Genomic DNA, 22,550 nt, shown 5'->3' with positions numbered 1-22,550 from the left:
GTAGTCAATCAGTGAGCAGTGTCCACATAGCCAGTCAGAGAGCCAGATACTGGCCACTAATCAGAGAGCAGGATAATAGCAGCCAATTAGACAGCAAGATTCAGCCAGCCAATTACAGAGCAGGTCCATATTAATGTCCATGGATTAAGAAAAAGACGTTCACGAAGCACGTATAGATATGATGTCCGAGTGTACCCAGCTTTTCTCCCCAGTTTGGTTGAGGCCAATTCCCATTCATTAGTTATGGGTTCACATTATTTGAAAAGTCACCAATAGATTATGTATCAGAAAACACGGCCATGTGGGTAGCCACATGTGAAGGCTCATAGTAGGCTCATTTGCCTTTAATGTATTAAAGATGTTTAATGCATTAATAAACTATCTGTTGAAATTTAGTTAATTCTCAACAGTATCAGGGTTAGTATTAGTACCAGGTCTAGGTTTAGGACAAGAATGAGTGCTAGGTCTTTGGTTGAGGCTAAGGTTAGGGTAAAGATAAGGTAAAGATTGGTAAAAATAGCTCTGACTTAAACTGTATTTAACACCTTAGGAAGACAGGCCAGGCCTTATGATCTAATGCGCCAAACCTCAGTAATACTCTTGTGACTAAATAGAAATGATCACAATAATTCTATTTTAATATATAAGTGTTATATTTAAGTACAGGAAGACAGTGTAAAATTACAGAAATTTAGTTTAATTTGGTATTATATATAACTGTATTATCATTTCAGTGGTATACGTGAAAAGCTGACTATGGTCTATGAGCTATGGTCTTTGTAGGAAAAAAAAAAAATCTCCAAAACAGCAATATTACAGTAGAGGAACAAGCTTTCTAAAATTTTAATGGGACGTGTTGTTTTCCAAGCCTTTTGGAGCATCTATTTCTGGTTCAAATTATGAAAAAAGATGACAAATGACAAAAACCGGAGGCTGTTGTGTGAGAGTAACATTACACATATAGACGTTACGACATAAAATACAGTTCAATTAAAAAGATTATTTGGTAAAGCTGCTATGTAAACATAAACATAACCATAAATCAGCACATTTTATATAAGGTGCTAAACACAAGTGTTACATATACAATTTGGGAGAGAGTCTCAAAGAGAATTAGAGGGTACTTTACCCATAAGGTGTTTCTTGGTATTTTGCTCTGGTCTAAACATGATTATGAAACACTTGGGTGCAAAAATACAAGTAATCAAACCAAAGCTTGAGGCCAGAATAGCAAATATCTCTACAGCTACAGTGAACTTTCCAGGAGAGCTGACATAAGCTGGGATAAAGGTAACCCACACTGCACAGAATATGAACATGCTGAATGTGATGAACTTGGCTTCATTAAAGTTATCAGGCAGCTTCCGAGCTAGAAAAGCCAAAATAAAACACAAAAGAGCCAGAAATCCTATATAACCCAGCACAGCCCAGAAACCTATAGCTGAACCTAATCCACATTCCAATATTATCCTTTCCTTGTATTGCTCTAGATTTTTGAAGGGGAGAGGAGGAGATATTGTCAACCAAAGAACACAAATAAGGACCTGTATGAGAGTGAAGGTGAGAACACTGAGTCTCTGCTGTGGAGGCCCAAACCATTTCATGGCATTACTGCCTGGAAGTGTAGATCTGAAGGCCATTAACACCACTATTGTTTTCCCCAGAACACAGGAGATGCAGAGGACGAAGGTGATCCCAAACGCTGTGTGACGCAGCATACAGGACCATTTAGAGGGCTGACCAATGAAAGTAAGTGAGCAGAGAAAAGACAGAGTCAGTGAGAAGAGCAGCAGGAAGCTCAGCTCAGAGTTATTGGCTCGGACGATTGGAGAATCTCTGTGTTTGTAGAAGATAGCAGTCACACTAACAGCTATGAAGGCCCCAGAGATGGAGAATGCTGTCAGGATGATGCTCAGGTTGTCATCCCAGGACAGGAACTCCACAGGCTTGGGGAGGCAGCTGTCTTGCTGAGTGTTGGGCCAGAACTCAGGAGGGCAGTGCACACAGTTAAGAGAGTCTGAGAGATTAGAAAAATGTATTTAGAAACTTATATTTGGAAAGAACCACAAGAAAATTGAAACAACTAAACTGTGACTGTCCCCATTAAAGGTTCCCACTATATTGTGATACTCAACCTGTCTTGTTGCTGATCTCTCCTTCTGCACATGATATACAGTCATAGCAGCAGACTGGCTTTCCTTTCTGCACAGCCTTCCTGGTTCCTGGAGGACAGCTCTCACTGCACACAGATCTTGGCACCTGAAAGACATTAAACTAACACAATTAATTTATTGTTTGTGAAAAAAAAAAAATCACAATGCTATGTACAGATAAATATGTAAAATATTTTCAAAATTCATCCAAACATAACAGTATTGAGTATGATTTCTTTTTTTTTTTCAGATGGTAATATTTAATTTGATAGAATCTTATTTTGAGTTTTAAGTTTAAACAAACTTGACACTTCAATGATACTTGAATGGATTTTATGTCTGATGTAGACCTCATAATATTAGACAGAAAGCATTTTAAGCATTCTGCTTGTTCCTACTAATTAGCTCATATTTTCCTAATTTTTCATTTTTCATCAACTTCACTTGAGGTTAGTGCATGTTATCCTCATGCTAATGTTTAGGTGTCGATTTTTATTACAGGTAATTGTTATCAGAACCACGATGTTGTTTTGTGTTGCCCTTTATCAGCCCGTAGTCCGTATTACAACTACAAATGTCAGCAATTAGACGTGGTCTCTATTTAGACAGCTATTAAGCTCACAAGAGTAATGAAACCCTCTGTAATGTCGGGTGTTTTGTAATCAATTGTTTTTTTTTTATTTATTTATTTACTTATTGTTTGATAGTGCAGAGGGCGTTGATGCCAACATTCATGCAGTGCTGCCATCAGCTGATTGTTTACAGTAATGCACAGAATTTAAAGTAACATTTGCTTTCATTTGATGTCCATTAATTACATGTTTTTCGTATGAAAAACATTTATGGCAATCATTGCCACATAAGGTCAATATTCATTTTATAAAATTAAATTGGTTTTATGAACGTTGCCTTTTTAAAACTTGTTAATCCCAGTTTTGTCGACATTTAATGGAACTGACCGCTTTAATTATTTTGAGTTTCTGCAACTTATCTGTGTTTACAGTCAGAGTACTGTAATTCTTCTTCAGTACCTCAGTCTGCCCCCTCATCCACACGACAGGTCTAGTCATACTGAACTCCTGGCCTCTTGGTTTGGATGCGTCATAGTGCCCCACAGTCACAAAATCCAAACCACCATCTTTCTTAACCTGCCAGTTTATGAGATCGTAGACGGCAACAGGATCTCCAGTGGAATCAAATGAGACCTGAAAACCATTCTTTGTAGTGATGTTCACTCTCTTGAGCTGATCAAGTATCTGCAATGGTACATACAATTTTAAAATCTGTAAAGGACGATGAACTTTTCTGACGCATCATATATATATATATATATATATATATATATATATATATATATATATATATATATATATATATATATATATATATTGCCTTAGTGTTTTAGTGATTCTGACGTCTCATAAACTAACTCTCAGAAGTCTACGTCATGTATCGCAACATAACTGTGATATTTATGTTACTCATACTCATTAGCAGTAAGTGAGTTTTAAATTGAAACAAAAGGTACTCTGATTGTCATCGCAATAGTAGAATGACACGGGTAGCAAACGTTATATATTAACATTTACAATTCCAATACAATAAAATCAGGATCATTTCAATTATGAAGTATGCTGGGAGCTGTTTAAAATGTATGAGTTTTATACCTGCCATGGTGTGAATTTAGCGTTCTTGTCACACTGCGTGTCATTACAGATAACACCGTGGATGGCATGCGCTATGGCATACGTAGCTTTGTAGGTCATTATCGTGATTCGCAGCTGCGACGTGTCTGTATATGGGTTCTGCAGCGCGCGGATATCCTCGCTGCCGTCACATTCCCGCGCGCCCTCTGAGGAGCCTTTTAGGCTACAGCTGAACGAGCTCTCCCAAAATTCCCTCAGCAGATGCGATTTCAGTGCTTGTGCTGGAGAGAGATCCAGAAGAAACTCACGAAGACCTGGAATCACTGAGCGGGGGACTCCAAATCCTATCGCCCCAGCGCACATGTTAAAGCGCAGAAACTCTGGCTCTATGATCCAGGTTTCGCTGCCGATCCACTGAAGGGGAGGCGGCGGCTGTTTTGCCAGTTCTTCCATCAGAAACCTCATTTCACCTGAGTTAACAAACGCTACTATTACCCGGGCTGTTGATCTGCGGATGACGTTCGCCACTCTCTCCAGTTTACTGCGCGGTTCTGTTCTGTAGTAGGACTCGGAGTACTCCACACAGATGCCCTCCTCCTGCGCAGCCTTTAGAAACAACCCCATTCCATAATTTCCATAGTCTGTATCGCTGCGCACTGCCCCAATCCATGTCCAGCCGAAATGTTTGACTATTTTTGCTAATGCGGCCGCTTGGTGGTGGTCACTCGGCACGGTTCTGAAGAAGGCAGGATACTGACGCTTATCACTCAGACATGCGCAGGTTGCGTAGGGACTCACCTGTTATTCAGTGTAGAAAAGGAAAAGCGTTACTTGAAAAGCATGTTTGAACTCCAGCGCTCATTGAGAGGACATTGTGTAGTTGTTCAGTTAGGACTAAACAGAAATAAATGCATCCTATTTTTTTTTCCTCACGATTTGTTGCAGAAAATAGTTACCTGTGGAATTCCAAAAAGACCCAGCATTCTAGCCATACTCATTGATGTGGTGGAAACAGAATCTCCCACGAGAGCAGGAACAGCGGAGGCAGCAGATTTTGAACAGGAATCAGTATCACTGAAAAATGGTTCCATGCCGTTTGCAAACTGAAATGCAACTTTGATTGCCATCGGCACTGCACCGCACGAATCGTGTATCTGGTATCCTAATGTGATTCCCGGCAGGAGATCTGTTCTGTTGTTGATCTCGTGGATGGCGAACTCCATGGCTCGGGCGAAGCGCAGCTGCCTGAAATTCATACTGTCAAAACATTTACACAAAATTAGAGTTTCTATATATTACCAAATACTTTCAAACGTCACTCACGCAATAAGTAGCGCATAACTACAAAAAACTGACAATTTCATTAGTATAATTTCTCTGTAATTCTCCATGCACTGTTCACTCCACACTCACAGACAGACCTCCCAGAGCACTGTGGCTGTAGTGGTTGTCTGGTGTAGGTGTTCTGCTCTGAACTGATGTAGAAATGAATAGAAAAAATGCCTCCGATTATAAAATCTCCATTCATAGAAAGACCAGGCATCTGAGGATCAACCCACAGCCTGCAGCTGACCGGGTCAGCTTCACAAGCTGCTGGACTGAGACCAGTTATCAACAGCATTGACACAAATGTCATCAAACTTGAAGTGAGCTGCATGGCATGCTCAGTAGTTCTCAGCCCTCTGAAGACCAAGGTGACTGCATTTAAATAGACACTTGGTTATGATGATCTGTGGGTGTGATCTCGGACTCAGGAGGCGTGGTTATGTCTTGAATAGTAATTACAGTCATGAACATCACTTCTGTATTTATTTGTCTCTGGCGTACTGAATGATATTTTCAAAAAACCTCATCATCTTCTAGAGGAAATATGCTCTCAAGGCCGTTTGCTCTCAACAGGTCCTTGTCTCAGTCATCCGCAGTTCTTTGAATTTTAGCACTTGCGCCATTGCAAACACAGCACATTTTGTCCAATGTAAAAGGATGAAAGGATGAACTACAATTTTTGATTAATTATATACTCTATACTCTTTACACTTATTTATTAATATATTGAATTATATTGAAACATATATATATATATATACACACACACACACACACACACACACACACACACACACACACACCAGTGTGTGCTTGGAAGTTTGTGAACCTTTTAGATTTTTCCACATCATTTATTTATTGCGGAAAATCATCGAATATTACATTTTACATATATAAGAGCAAAAATATGTAAACCTTTATGATTAGCAGATTATTTGAAGTTGACATTAGAGTCAGATGTTTTCATTCAATGGAATTGCAATTTAAAGAACAGGGATCTTTCTCAGTCTGCTCATCACAAAATATTTTTGTGAAAGTGTACCATGGCATGATCCAATAAGATTTTTGAGGACCTCAGAAGAAGAGTTGTTGATGCTCCTCATGCTGGAGAAGGTTTCAAAACCATCTCTAAAAGTTTGGACTCCACCAATCCACAGTTAGACAGATTGTTTAATAATAGAAGAAATAATACACCATTGTTACGCTCCCCAGGAGGGGTCGACCAACATCACACTATCGCCAAGATCATACCAAGAGCAAGGCATGTAATAGTCTAGTCAAGTCAAGTCAACGTTTATTTATATAGCACGTTTTACAACAGGCATTGTCACAAAGCAGCTTTTCAGAAAAGTTTGAGTCCAAGCCCCCATAAGCAAGCCAATGGCAATAGTGGCAAGGAAAAACTCCCTAAGAGCAAGACGAAGAAACCAAGAGAGGAAACAAGACTCAAAAGTGGATCCCATCCTGCTCTTGTCGACAGCAAACAATAACAGCAGAGAATGAGATTCGATCATTAGTATAACAGTATATAGTAGTACATAATATAATATAATATAGTATAATATAGTATAATATAATATAATATAATATAATATAATAGTCTGTGAGGTCACAAAGGAATCCAGGGTAACTTCTCAGTAACTAAAGGCCTGTCTCACAGTGGCTAATGTCAACAGAACATGGGTCGTGCAGCAAGAAAATGACTCTAAGCATACAAGTCATTCTATGAAAGAATGGTTAAGAAGAATAAAGTTAATGTTTTTGAATGGCCAAGTCAAAGTCCTGGCCTTAATCCTATAGAAATATTGTGGAAGGACCTGAAACAAGCAGCTTTAGAGAGGAAACCCACCAACATAATAGAGTTGAAGCTGTTTTGTACAGCAAAATGGGCTAAAATTCCACCAAGCCAATGTGCAGGATTAACAAACAGTTATCGGAAATGTTTAGTTGCAGTTATTGCTACACAAGGGAGTCACAGAAGATACTGAAAACAAAGGTTCACATACTTTTTTCACTCACACATATGTAATATTGGGTGATTTCTTTAATAAATAAATGATCAAGTGTAATATTTTTGTCTTAATTGTTTAGTTTGGTTCTCTTTATCTACTATCAGGACTTTTTCTACACTGGACTCCAGAGCCGTGGAAATGTATTTTGTGGAGTGACGAATCACACTTTTCTATCTGGCAGTGTGATGGACGAGTCTGGGTTCGGCAAATGCCAGGAGAATGTTACTTGACTGACTGCATTGTGCCAACTGTAAAGCTTGGTGGAGGATGGATAATGTTATGGGGTTGTTTTGCAGGGGTTGGCCTAGGCCCCTTTTTTCCAAGGAAGGGAAATCTTAATGCTTCAGCATAGCAATACAGTTGTATGCTTCCAACTTTGTGGGAACAGTTTGGGGAAGGCCTTTTCTGTTCCAGCATGAGTGTGCCCCAGTGCACAAGGCAAGGTCCATAAAGGCATGGTTTGGTGAGTTTGGCATGGAAGAACTTGACTGGCCCATTCAACCTCATCAAACACCTTTGGGATGAGCTACAACGGGTATTGTAAGAATGGGATGTCATAAAAGCACATGTAGGTGTGATATGTGGATGTTTTTATAGCCTTTTAATTTTTTAATTTAGCAATATATAATATGTAATTTGGTCACTGTACCTGTATTTCATAAGGAAGAACCAACAGCCAGAATAAGGAAATCCACTGACTCTGAAGTTACTTCATACTGGATCAAGCCTGCCAATCAGAGACTTAGATACAGCTTGCCAATAACAACGCAAGATATTGGCAGCTAATCAGATAACAGGATTCAGCTAGCCAATCAGAGCCCTGGATACTGGCAACCAATTGGAAATCAGGACATTAGCCACTAATCAGGGAGCAGTATTCAGCTTGCCAATTAGATAGCAGGATACTGACAGCCAATAAGAGAGCAGGATTCAGCTTTTCAATCAAAGTGCAGCAGAAGCAGTCAATCAGGGAGCAGGATTCAGCTAGCCAATCATGGAGCAGGACACTGCCAGCCATTCAGAAAACAGGATTCAACTTGCCTATGAGACAGAAGAGTACTGGCAGCCAATCAGAGAGCAGGATTCAGCTAGCCCCTCAGAGAGCAAGATACTGGCAGCTAATCAGAATGCAAGATAATAGTCATCAATCAGAGAACAGGATAATGGCAGCCCCTCAGAGAACAGGATACTGCTTCTCCAGGGTGCTGGAGAGGGGATCTGAAATTGCACCCGGGTAACTGCGGAGCTCCTCTGGCATGCTGACCTGGCAGATCTCCTGAACCACTAGCCGCGTCGCCATTGTGGGTACTCTCTGCTCTATCTTAATTAATATTTTTGTACTACAGTACATCATCTTTTTATTTCTAATGTAGTTCACTTTATAATACTGTTCCTGATCACAATTAACTCCTAGTTCATTAAAAGTGAGTTACCATGTGTTTTACTTTATAATACTGTTCCTGATCATCAATAACTCCTAGTTCATTAATATTGAATTAACATGCATTTCACTTTATACTACTGTTCAAGATTATCATTAACTCCTAGTTCAGTAATGATGATTTACAATGTTTTACTTCATAATACTGTTCAAGATCATGATTAACTCCTGGTTCATTAGTAATGAGTTACCATCTGTTTCATTTTATAATAATATTCCAGATCATCATTAACTTCTAGTTCATTAATAATGAGTTATGTGTTTCACTTCATACTGTTCCTGATCATCAATAACTCCTAGTTCATTAATAGTGTGTTACCATGTGTTTCATTTTATAATGTTCAGATCATCATTAACTCCTAGTTTATTAATAGTGAGTTACCATGTGTTTCACTTTATACTGTTCCTGATCATGATTCACTCCGTGTTCTTTAATAGTGAGTTATCATGCATTTCACTTTATAATACTGTTCCTGATCACCATTAACTCCTAGTTCATTAGTAATGAGTTACCATGTATTGCACTTTATAATACTGTTCCAGATCATCATTAACTCCTAGTTCATTAATGATGAATTACCATGTGTTTCACTTTATAATACTGTTCCAGATCATCATTAACTCCAAGTTTATTAATAGTGAGTTACCATGTGTTTCACTTTATAATACTTTTCCTGATCATCATTAACTCCTAATTCATTAACAATGAGTTACCACGGTTTCATTATATATTGTTGCTGATCATCATTAGCTCCAAATGAAGAACAGCAACACTTCATTCATTATCTACCAGACAGTAATTACATAATCACTTGGTAATATGTAGAACCAAGTCATTTTGAAGGCAGGACACATACACATTCAAACATTTCTGTGAGCCCTCTCTTTAACTGACCCTGCCCTCAAGAGTACTTTAAAAGAGAACTCCTTTTCAGAAGACACATGCTCCTGGAGAAAAGAATGCTGTTTTCTTTTCTAAAGATGAGAGGTATGCAGACTGGTCTACTGAACACTATAGTATTTTAGCAGCTGTCCCCTTTGTATGGCAATGTGCAAATTGTTTCACACTGCCAAATATGAAGATGTATATTAGCCTTTTAAGGTTTCGGATCAAAACAAACACACAAGGGACACCAGTCAGCACAGCGTGGTGTGATGCCCCCAGCCCTCTCTGAGGATACCTGTTCCTGTGAATAGAAATTCAGGGTATAATCCATTATATTGAAGAGACTGCACACTGTGCAGTGTATTTCACTACTGTTAGAAGTGTTGGAATACACTATATCAATTGATCGTTCAGCAGGAACCTTGAGTAATTAATGCTGAATTGACCAGTAATTTATGAGTATTTATTCTAAGAAACCATAGTTATGAAGTAATTCTCTGTGACACTCAGTAGTTATTGTTTAGTTAATAGTGAACTACCCTAATCATTAGTTTACTATTACCTACTGAGTAGTTAACTAGTAGTCCTTGGTAGTTAAGAGTAGTTACTCAATTGTTAATGCAAAACTACTCATTCCTGATAGTTCCTGATTAGTTACTTTTTAACTATGAAACAGTATTGTAAAGTGTTACCAGATGTTCAATCAGCACATATAGATGTGATGTCTGGGTGTACCCAGTTTTTCTCCCCAGTTTGGTTGAGGCCAATTCCCATCCTTTAGTAATTGGCTTACTTTATTTGAACAGTCCCCAATAAAATATCTATATACGTTTAAGGTATCAATAAACTATCTGTTGAAATTCAGTTAACTCTCAACAGTATCAGAGGTTAATGTTATGGTAAGGGTAGGTTTAAAACTGGTAAATTAATATATAATTAGTAGAAGGAAAGTCAAATGCAAGATATATATAGGCATATATGAAGCATTTACAGTGGGATATCCAAGTATTTGTTACTCCTCACACATTCTTCTTATACTATATTATAAGCCTATATTATAATGTTCAATTAAATTCAATCAGTGTACACTGCTGGATCTTACGGAAGAGATAGGAAAGGCCTTTTCCTATATCAGTATGACAATAGCCCAGTATAAAACAAGAGATACATAAAGTAAGGGTTTTCTGAAATTGGTGTGAAAAAAAATTGAGGGACCTGCATATAGCTCTATAACTTATAACTTAAACTCTGTTAAACACCTTAGGATGACAGGCCAGGGCTTAACATCCAACAGGTGCAAAACATCATTAAAACTCTTGTGACTAAATAGAAATGATCTTAAAAATTCTATTTTAATAAAGAAGTATTATCTTGGCATGCTGAAGTCAGTTTAAAATAATACCATTTCAGTTTAATTTGGTATTATATGTTATTACCTGTTATCATTTGGTGGTATATGTGAAAAAAAAATTACTTATTGTCACTGTCGGAACTATTCATTGTATCTCTAAAATAATAACTCCACAGTAAAAGGAAAAAGCCTTCTAAAATTTTAATGTGACTGATGTAGATTGTTTATGTTTCATTTCTGTCATTTCTGTTTCAGTTTCAAATTGTGTTAAAAGGATAACAAATCACAATAATGGATGACATTGTGTGACAGCAACATTAAACATATTTAAACATTATGTCATGGAATACAGTTTAATTAAAAAGATGATTTGGTAAAGCTGCAATGTGAATATAAACCTAACCATGTATGAGCACATTTAATACAAGGAACTAAACTCAAGTGTTACATTTACAACTTTGAGTGAGAGACTCAAAGAGAATGAGAGGGTACTTTACCCATCAGGTGTTTCTTGGTATTCTGCTCTGGTCTAAACAAGACTATGAAACACTTTGGAGCAAAAATACAAATGAGTAAACTAAAGCTTGAGGCCAGAATAGCAAATATTTCTACAGCTACAGTGAACTTTCCAGGAGAGCTGACATAAGCTGGGATAAATGTAATCCAAACTGCACAGAATATGAGCATGCTGAATGTGATGAACTTGGCTTCATTAAAGTTATCAGGCAGCTTCCGTGCTAGAAAAGCCAAAATAAAACACAAAAGAGCCAGAAATCCTATATAACCCAGCACAGCCCAGAAACCTATAGCTGAACCTAATCGACATTCCAGTATTATCCTTTCCTTGTATTGCTGTAGATTTTTGAAGGGGAGAGGAGGAGATATTGTCAACCAAATAACACAAATTAGGACCTGTATGAGAGTGAAGGTGAGAACACTGAGTCTCTGCTGTGGAGGCCCAAACCATTTCATGACATTACTGCCTGGAAGTGTAGCTCTGAAGGCCATTAACACCACTATTGTTTTCCCCAGAACACAGGAGATGCAGAGGACGAAGGTGATCCCAAAGGCTATGTGGCGCAGCATACAGGACCACTCAGAGGGCCGACCAATGAAAGTAAGTGAGCAGAGGAAACACAGAGTCAGTGAGAAGAGCAGCAGGAAGCTCAGCTCAGAGTTGTTGGCTCGGACGATGGGAGAAGTTCTGTGTTTGTAGAAGACAGCAGCCATATATACAGCTATGAAGGCCCCGGCTATGGTGAAAACTGTCAGGATGATGCTCAGAGTGTCGTCCCAGGACAGGAACTCTACAGGCTTGGGAAGGCAGCTGTCTTGCTGAGTGTTGGGCCAGAACTCAGGAGGGCAGCGCACACAGTTTAGAGAGTCTAAAAGACAAGAAAACCGTATGTAGAACCTTAAATTTGGAAGAACCGCTAGAAAATAAAAAGAACTATACCATGTATGTCCCCAGTAAAAGCTCCCACTGTACTGTGATACACAACCTGTCTTGTTACTGATCTCTCCTTCTGCACATGGTATACAGTCATAGCAGCAGGCAGGCTTTCCTTTCTGCACAGCCTTCCTGGTTCCTGGAGGACAGCTCTCACTGCACACAGATCTTGGTACCTGAAAGAAATTAGACAAATAGAAATCATTCATTGCTTGCCAAAAATGTGTCTGAATTGAATGAAGAATATGTAAAATGTTTTCGACATTTATAATAATCATACTGAGTATGATTTTTTCTTGACATGAAATTCTGATGTAGACTTCATATTAGTAGACAAGTAAAATATTTTCAGTGTTTTGCTCATTTCTATAAATTGTATATTAGCATATATATTAGCAAATTAAGTTTATCTGAGGTTAGAACATGTTATCTTCATGCTATAAGTTATATTTTATTACAGGTAATTGTTTTCACAACCATGATGATGTTTTGTGTTGCTTTTTATCAGTTAAGTCTGTATTGCAACTACAAAGGTCAGCAATTCGCTTTAGCCTCTATTTAGATAGCCAATAAGCTCTGAAGAGCTATTAACCTCTCTTTGGTGTTGGGTATTTTGTAATCAATTATTTGTTATTTCGTTTGTTATTTGTTTTTTGTTTTTTTTTGTTGTATTTTTTATTGAGAGTTCTTTGATGCCACTGTTTATATAGTGCTGCCATTAAAGTGTTTACAGTAATGAAAAAAAGTTTTAGTAACAGTTATTTTCACTGGATGTCCACTAATTACATGTTTTTGTTTGTTGCCATAGAATATTTGAGTAATCACCTTCGGAATTTTGAGTTATAGTTATTATAAAGGATTTAATACACTGATTTCAATAAATAGAAAGAAAAATACTTTGAGTTGCCTCAACATAATAAATTACTACTAATTTTCACAGTCCCTTGAGTATTATGGAAATAAAATCTATATGTGTACGTAACCCATAATCTGTATTTCTAACAAATTTTGAACTGTTCATTTTATGAATTTAAATTGCTTTTATGACAGATGCCTTTTGAAAAAACTTTCTAAAGCCAGATTAGTTTACTATTAGCAACTGACTTAATTATTTTGAGTTTCTGCTAACTTATCTGTGTTTACAGTCAAAGAGTACTGCAATTCTCATACTGTACCTCAGTCTGCCCCCTCATCCAGATGACAGGTCTGCCTATACTGAACTCCTGGCCTCTTGATTTGGATGAATCATAAAGACCCACAGTCACAAAATCCAAACCACCATCTTTCTTAACCTGCCAGTTTATGAGCTCGTAGACGGCCACAGGATCTCCACTGGAATCAAACGAGACCTGAAAACCGTTCTTTGTAGTGATATTCACTCTCCTGATCTGGTCAAGTATCTGCAATGACACATAATATTTGGAAATCTGTGAATGAAGCTGTTATTTCTGACTGTGAACGTCGATGAACATTTACAATGCATGACTAAAAAAAAGACGAACGTATTATTAATGAATATTGACAAAGTGATTAACTGTGAAGGATTTTGTGGGCCATTCTACCATTAAGGTGACAAATGTTGTCTCACAATTTTGAACGCCTGAAAATGAGCTGCTATATAAACCAAAACAAAAACATCTTCTTTTTTCAATATTGATTTTAGTGATTTTGATTTATGTTGTCCGTGAAAAACTGAACACCATACCTATTTTTTCTCTGTTTAAATTATTTTAAATATGTACAATAATTTCTGAGAATAAGTCTTGTCTGATAATTTGGAGCAAGATTTATTCTAAGAAACGTGCGTCAGTTGTTAAACAAAACATAAAATATCAAAACAGGAAAGAGGAAAAAAGGAAGATTTTTTTTTAATGACGTCGTAGGGATATATCAAAGAAAGAAAGAGTCTGAGAAGTCTACGTTTAGTATGATCTGTTTTTATACACGGACGTCATGTATCGCAACAGGAGTGTGGTATTGGTGTTACTTATAAAAAATAGTGAGGTTTAATTTGAAATAAAAAAACGTCAGTGCAATTGTAGAATAACAAATAGCAAATTTCATATATATATATATATATATATATATATATATATATATATATATATAGATATATAGATATATATATAGATTATAATTTAACAAGATCAAGCTAATTCCACATATAAGGTAAGCTGGGGGCTGCTTTTAAATATATATTTCATATTTAATGTTTTATACCTGCCATGGTGTGAATTTAGCGCTCTTGTCACACTGCGTGTCATTACAGATAACACCGTGGATGGCATGCGCTATGGCATACGTAGCTTTGTACGCCATGATAGTGAATCGCAACTGCGACGTATCTGTATATGGGTTCTGCAGCGCGCGGATGTCCTCACTGCCGTCACATTCTCGCGCGCCTTTTGAGGAGCCTTTCAGGCTACAGCTGAACGAGCTCTCCCAAAATTCCCTCAGCAGATGCGATTTCAGTGCGTGTGCTGGAGAGAGATCCAGAAGAAACTCACGAAGACCTGGAATCACTGAGCGGGGGACCCCAAATCCTATCGCCCCAGCGCACATGTTAAAGCGCAGAAACTCTGGTTCTGTAATCCACGTCTCGCTGCCGATCCACTGAAGGGGAGGCGGCGGCTGTCTTGCTAGTTCCTCCAACAGAAACCTCATTTCACCTGAGTTAACAAACGCTACTATTACCCGGGCTGTTGATCTGCGGATGACGTTTGCCACTCTCTCCAGTTTACTGCGCGAATCTGTTCTGTAGAAGGCCTCGGAGTACTCCACACAGATGCCCTCTTTTTGTGCGGCCTCCAGAAACGACGCCATTCCATAATTTCCATAGTCTGAGTCGCTGCGCACTGCCCCAATCCATGTCCAGCCAAAATGCTTGACCATTTTTGCTAGTGCGGCCGCTTGGTGGTGGTCACTAGGCACGGTCCTGAAGAAGGCAGGATACTGACGCTTATCGCTCAGACATGCGCAGGTTGCGTAGTGACTCACCTGTTATTTAATGTAGAAAAGGATAAAGAAACGTTACTTGAAAAGCCTGTTTGAACTTTAGCATTTATTTATGGTACGTTAAATCGTTTGTCAGTTATGAAAAAACACAAATAAATGTAAACTCGTTTTTGTTGCACGATTTGGCGCATAAAAATGCAGTTACCTGTGGAATTCCAAATAGACCCAGCATTCTGGCCATGCTCATTGATGGGGTGGAAACAGAATCTCCCACGAGAGCAGGAACAGCGGCGGCTGCAGATTTTGAACAGGAATCAGTATCATTGAAAAATGGTTCCATGCCGTTAGTAAACTGAAATGCAGCTTTAACAGCCATCGGTACTTCAGCGCACGAGTCGTGTATCTGGTATCCTAATGTGATTCCCGGTAGGAGATCTGTTCTGTTGTTGATTTCGTGGATGGCGAACTCCATGGCACGGGCGATGCGCAGCTCCCTGAAATTCATACTGTCAAAACATTTACACAAAATTAGTTTCTTTATTTACCAAATAAACTCAGACGCCACTAACCCAATGATTGGCGCATAATTACAACTGACAATTTAAATAGTATAATTTCTCTGTAATTCTTCATGCACTGTTCACTCCACACTCACAGACAGACCTCCCAGAGCACTGTGGCTGCAGTGGCTGTCTGGTGTAGGTGTTCTGTTCTGAACTCGTGTAGAAATGAATAGAAAAAATGCCTCCGATTATAAAATCTCCATTCATAGAAAGACCAGGCATCTGAGGCTCAGCCCACAGCCTGCAGCTGACCGGGTCAGCTTTACAAGCTGCTAGACTGACAGCAGTTGTCAACAGCGTTGATACAAATGTCATCAAACTTGAAGTGAGCTGCATGACATGCTCGGTATTTCCCAGCCCTCTGAAGACCAGGGTGACTGCATTTAAATAGACACTTTTTTATGCTGCCCTGGGGGTGTGATCTCGGACTCAGGAGGCGTCGTTATGTCTTCAACAGTAATTGCAGTAATGGACATCACTGTTGTGTTTGTGTGCCTCTGGTGTACTGAGTTGTGTCATTAAAATACATAAAATAGCTGAGTTACTGTAAGTGCAAACCTCATCATCATCTCCAGGAATTATGCACTCAAGGCCGTTTGCCCTTAACAGGTCCTTGTCTCAGTTATGCGCAGCTCAGATTTTGAATTTTAGCACATTCAATTTGGTGACATCCAGCGCCACTTTAACCACAGTACATTTTGTCTAATGTTAACCGGATGAACTAACATTTTAGACTAATTTAAAATATATACAATTGGCATTATGAAGTACGTAATCATCGACATGTTTCAATGTTAAGTGAAGTTCACATAACAAAAGAGCTAATACTGATATTGCGCATATTTGTATTCAGTCCGTTGTGGGAGTGGGGATCAGTTTGCGCAAAACAAGGGCGAGCCTTATCCGCGATTCAGTCATTGAACCTAAAACCCTCTAATGAAGAGTTATATTAAGTCCAGCGCCACGTTTTAATTATTTCTTTTAACCGCAATATATTTTTTTTTGTTTTTTTGTTTTTTTTTGTGTTTGTGTGTTTTTACTATGTAAAATGCAATATATAAAAATAAATAAACAAACAAATAAATAAATAATACAATGTACTATGAGACCAGTTTTAAATACACAGTTTCCAATGTACATTTTCAGAACATTTAAATATTTAAATGTTTAATGAAATATCTTTTTCAGCGTTTTTTAAGAACAATGATTTCAGAACGGTAAAGTTCATCTATGTGTGTACATCGCCGATTGCCGAGGCATAGCCCATTGAAGTCGCCAACGCCCTGCTGACTCAATGACAACAGAATTCCAAAAGTTCTCTGTCATTAACATCATAACAAAAACTGTGGTTTCAATGGCTGAGGAGCTAAAAGCCTTCACTAAGCACAATGCCAGGCATGGATGGAGTGAAGCACACTGCCACTGCACTCTGGAGCAGTGGAAATTTGATCTTTGAAGTTAGGAATCACATTTCTGTATCAGGCAGTGTAAAGGATGAGTCTGGTTGAAGTGAATGTCAGGAGAATGTTACATGACTCACTGCATTGTGCGAACTATTTGGTGGAAGAGGGATAATGCTATAGTGTTGTTTTTCAGGGGTTGGCCTAGGCCCCTTAATTCCAATGAAGGGACATTTTAATGCTTCATCATACCAAGACATTTTGTGCTTCCACCTTTGTGGGAAACAGCTGCCTGTTTATACAGTGTTTGTTAACAGCCAATGAGAATGCTGGAATCAGACAGCAAAAGATACTGGCCAGTCAGTAGGCAAGATAATAGCAGCCAATCAGAGAGTAGGATTTAACCAGCCAATTAGATTCAGTTTGCCAATACCAATGCAGAGTACTGGCAGCCAATTAGAATGCAGGATACTGGCAGCCAATCAGAAAACAGGATTCCTTTAGCCAATCGGAGCATGAGATAGTGACAACCAATTTAGATTGGAGAGCAGAATTCAGCTAGCTAATCATGGAACAGGACACCGCTCAGTTTAAAATAATAACAATTCAGTTTAATTTGTCATTATGTGTAATTAAGTTGGCAAGAAAAAGTCATCTTACTGTTCATCATGATCTTTTATCTTATTATTATTTTACACTCAAAATATAAAATGTTTCTCATCCCGCAGTTTTCAAGCGTTAACCACGAAACTGCAGGGAATGCCACAAGTGATGTCACAATGCACATCTCTCACGCAGACATGCAGACACAGTACACAAAGACACAAACTCTTATAACCTAATGCCCATCAATAATAGCATAAACAATGGATTTAAGGTGGCAGTCAATTCAAGATGGCAGTGCATTTAAAGAAAACCGGGAATTTGACTTATCTGGAAATTTAAAGTGGCAGTCAATTTAAGGTGGAAGTGGATTTAAGGACCAGGAAAGATAAGGTTGCATTTAATTTAAACTGGCAGTAAATTGTGGTTGCAGTGAATTTCAGGTGGCTCTGGATTTATTGTATCAATAATTTTAAGGTGGCAGTGAATTTAAGGTGGCTGTGAATTTAAAGTAGCTTTGAATGTCATGTAGGAATGGATTTATGGTGGTATTGAATTTACGGTGGTAATAGATTTAAGTTAACAATAGATTTAAGGTTGTAGGAGATTTAAGTGGCAGTTAACTTAAGGAAGCAGTGCATTTAAGGTATCAGTATATTTACTGAGGTAGCAACAACACCTTGGCCACAACCTAGGACACCATAGCAAGCACCTAGCAACACCTTGCCAAGCACCTTGGATACCATAGCAACCACAGAGCAAATCTGAGCAACACATTAGCAGCCATCAACAGTTTTCCAAATTTTTTAAGTTTTAGTGTGATTAGCTGACATTTTCCAAGCCAATGTAAACTTTGTTCATGAGTTTTCCCTTTCTAGTTGCTTTGGAAAAGCAAACTTTTTGTTCTTCATAATATTCTTCTTCTTCTTCATATTATTATTATTATTATTATTATTATTATTATTATTATTATTATTATATGCTCCAACAATAAAATGGTTCTCGTCCCATAGTTTTCAAGCTAAAACCATGAAACTTGGAAGGATCATAGGAACTATACCCAATTATGTTGCTTGTGTAATTCTAAGCAAGCTGATGCAAAACGTTTTTTTAAAAATAATCATTCAAAGATTATATTTTATCTCATAAGACAAGAATGGTGGAATGTTCAGGACATTTAAGTCTAAATACCACAAATGATGTCACAATGCACATATCTCAAAGAGACACTAATACACAGTACATACATAATTGCATACATACAGCAAAATGCAGAGCAATAACAGCACAAATAATAGATGTAAGGTGGTAGTGAGTTTAAAGTTTGAGTAAATTTTAGAGAACAGTGGATTTAAGGTATCACTAAACTTAAAATGGCAGTGAATTTATTATGACAGCAAATATAAGATATCAGTAAAATTTAATGTGGCAGTGAATTTGCAGGGCAGTGAATTTAAAGTATCAATACATTAATAGTGCCAGTTAGTGGATTTAAGGTATCAGTGAGTTTAAAGTGGCAGGAAATTTGAAGTGGTAGTAAATTTAAGGTGGATGGGAATTTAAGGTGGCAGGAAATTCTAGAGGGTAGGGGTTGGAATCTCTAGGCACCTCACAATTCGATTTGATTACGATTCAGAGGCTGCGATGTGATTATAAAATGATTATCAATGCATCTCGATGCATCTTTTTTTTCTATACATGATTTCTATTTTCTTACTGTCTGAGGACTTGGTACTTTTAAAGCTAAGTATTTGTAATGATCCATAATGCATTTATGTCCAATATCTTTTATTAATAAGTCAAATGGAAGTGATGTAGCAAGTGACCTGGAAGGCTCTCATTTACTGCTCTTGTTTGGAGACGCTGCTGCCACTCATCTGCGATAAAATGCGTAGTTACGGTGAAATAAGATCCAGTGGTAATGGATGTCCATGCAGCACATTATAGCCAAAAGTTTTCTGGCGGAGATGAAAGAAAAGCGGCTGTAGCTAAACCTTAAAGCAGAGTAGAGTAAGTCCGCATTTTCGTTTACATTGTTTAGTCTATACTAGGACATTAACACATACTGAGACATACTGGACATTAAATGTTGTGGCTCCCAAGGTGGTTTGATTTTTGTTGAAAGGACAAAATGGCTCTTCCTATCATTTGTGTTGTGACTCCTGTCCTGGCTTTAACGCAGAGACTGCCTGTCAGATTTCTCACTCCTCCAGTTGTGTTTTTGTTATGTGCCGCCACAGACTGTCCGGGCGCTGCACTTACCCACTTCCAAGTTCCACCCTTTGCGTTCCATCAACATTGCATTATAAATTAAATATTTAGAAAATCAATTTTTGACGTTGAATGAATCAATTCAGAATCGTCCACGTCCGCCTCGCGATGCATCTAAGAATCGATTTTTACCCCCCACCCCTAGTAGAGGGTTTAAATTGGCAGTGAATTTAGGTGGCAGTGAATTGAAGGTGGCAGTGAATTTAATGTGGCAGTGGATTTAAGGTCATAGTAAATTTAAGGTGGCAATGAATTTAAGAGGGAAGTGGATTTTAAGCATCAGTAAATTAATGGTGGCAGGGAATTTAAGGTAGCAGTGGATTTAAGGTGTCAGTAAATTTAAGGTGGCATTGAGTTTAAGGTGGCAGTGAATTTAAGGTCATAGTAAATTTAAGGTGGCACTGAATTCAACATATCTGCTTAAATTTTCTTCTTCTTCTTTTTCTTCTTCTTTTTCTCCCTTATCTTTATTTGTCTTCTCCTTATAATAATAATAATAATAATAATAATAATAATAATAATTATTATTATTATTATTATTATTATTATTATTATTATTAGTAGTAGTAGTAGTAGTATTCAGTTGGCTTGAAAAAAGCCAACTTATTCTTCTTTGTAATTTTTTTCTTTTCATTATTCTCTGCTCAAAAAATAAAACATTTTTCATCCCCCAGTTTTTGAGCTAGAACCACAAAGCTTTGCAGGATCGTAGGAACTATACTCATTGAGGTTGCTTTTGCAGTTCTAAATGATCCAACATATGTTTTTTTTGTAAAATGGTAGATCAAAGATGATTTTTTCCCCATAGAAAATGAGTTTTGAAGTGTTCAAGACATTCAAACTAACTGACACATGATATCACAATGCACATCTCTCACACAGACACTCATGCACAGTACACAGACTCACACACTTAAAGCCTAATGCACATTCAAAATAGCAGTGAATTTAATGTACCAGTAAATTTAAGGTGGCAGTGAATTTAAGGTGGCAGAATATATAATGTAACACTAAATTTAAGGCAGCAATAAATTTAAGGTATCAGTAAATTTAAGGTGCCAGTGAATTTAGAATATGATTAAATTTAAGGTGGCAGAAAATTTAAGGTTTCACTGAATTTAAGGTGGCAGTAAATTTAAGGAAGTGCTGAATTTAAGGTGGCAATGAATTTAAGGTATCAGTGAACTTAAGACGGCAGTAGTTTTCAGGTGGCAGTGGATTTTATGTGGAAGTAAATTTAAGGTGGCAGTGAATTTAAGGTAGAAATGAAGTTAAGGTATCAGTGAATGTAACAAGGCAGTAAATTTAAGGTTGCAGCAAATTTAAGCTGACAAGCAATTTAAGGTTGCCCTGTTTTTAATGTATCATTTAGCTTACTATTCTTCGTAATGTTTTTCCTCTTTATGTTATCTTCTTTTTCTGGTTCTTCTACACATTCTTCTTCTTCTTCTTCTTCTTCTTATTATTATTATTATTATTATTATTATTATTATTATTATTATCATTATTATTTGTTTTTTGTTTTTTTGGTTTGAAAAAGCCCACTTACCGTTCTTCGTAATTTTCTTATTATTATACAGCGCTCAAAACATAAAATGTTTCTCATCCCACAGTTTTTGAGCTAGAACGACAGAACTTATTAAGAATGTAGGACCTGTACCCATTTAGGTTGCTTTTGCATTTCTAAGCAATAACACACATGGCTTTTGTAAAACAATTTTTCAAAGACGATTTCTTTTCCCCAGGAAATGAATGATGAAATGACATTTAAATCAACTGACACATGTGATGTCACAAGGCACATTTATCACACAGACACTTACTTATACACAGTACCAACAACACAAATAATGGACTTAAGATGGCACTGTTTTTTAGGTAGCACTGAATTTAGGGCGACATTGCATTTAAGGTTCCACTGAATTTAAGGTGGCACTGCATTTAAGGTAGCACTGAATTCGAAGTGGCAGTGAATTCAATGTATCAGAAAATTTAAGGAGGCAGCAAGTTTAAGGAGGCAGAACATTTAAGGTAGCATTAAATTTAAGGTGGCAATGAATGTAATGTATCAGTAAATGTAAGGTGGCAGTGAACTAAACACATGAGTAAATTTAAGGTGACAGGAAAATTAAGGTAGCACTGAACTTAAAGTGGCAATAGATTAAAGCTAGCACTGAATTGAAGGTGGCAATAAATTTAAGCTATCAGTAGATTTTAGCTGACAATGAATTTAACATGACAGTACACTTAAGGTGGGATTAAATTTAGGGTGGCAGTGAATTAAATGTGGCATTAAATTTAAGGTGGCAGTGAATTTAAGGAAGCACTGAAATTAAGGTGGAAATGAATTTAGGGTAGCACTGAATTTAAGGTGTCAGTGAATTTAAGGAAGCACAGAACTTAAGGTGGAAATGAGTTTAAGGTAGCACTGAATTTAAAGTGGCAGTGTATTTATGGTATCAGTAAATTAGAGGTGGCATTGAACTTAAGTTA

At 37.5% G+C, this 22,550-nt stretch overlaps 2 protein-coding genes across 2 annotated transcripts; both read right to left on the bottom strand.

Moving 5' to 3' along the window:
- Positions 1-1,103: 1,103 nt before the first annotated feature.
- LOC118818527 (extracellular calcium-sensing receptor-like) lies at positions 1,104-8,437 on the bottom strand. Its single transcript, XM_036585774.1, has 6 exons — positions 8,328-8,437; positions 4,756-5,044; positions 3,821-4,597; positions 3,185-3,409; positions 2,136-2,259; positions 1,104-2,017 (listed from the first exon to the last, which is right to left on the bottom strand). The coding sequence occupies exons 1-6, from the start codon at positions 8,435-8,437 to the stop codon at positions 1,104-1,106; spliced, it is 2,439 nt and encodes an 812-aa protein (XP_036441667.1).
- Positions 8,438-11,286: 2,849 nt separating this feature from the next.
- On the bottom strand, positions 11,287-16,119 carry LOC118818191 (extracellular calcium-sensing receptor-like). Its single transcript, XM_036585383.1, has 6 exons — positions 15,884-16,119; positions 15,426-15,726; positions 14,486-15,262; positions 13,441-13,665; positions 12,318-12,441; positions 11,287-12,200 (listed from the first exon to the last, which is right to left on the bottom strand). The coding sequence occupies exons 1-6, from the start codon at positions 16,117-16,119 to the stop codon at positions 11,287-11,289; spliced, it is 2,577 nt and encodes an 858-aa protein (XP_036441276.1).
- Positions 16,120-22,550: the final 6,431 nt, after the last annotated feature.

The sequence above is a fragment of the Colossoma macropomum genome, unplaced genomic scaffold, assembly GCF_904425465.1.
Source record: "Colossoma macropomum unplaced genomic scaffold, Colossoma_macropomum, whole genome shotgun sequence".
NCBI lineage: Eukaryota > Metazoa > Chordata > Actinopteri > Characiformes > Serrasalmidae > Colossoma > Colossoma macropomum.
This window is presented reverse-complemented; position numbering and strand designations above follow the sequence as displayed.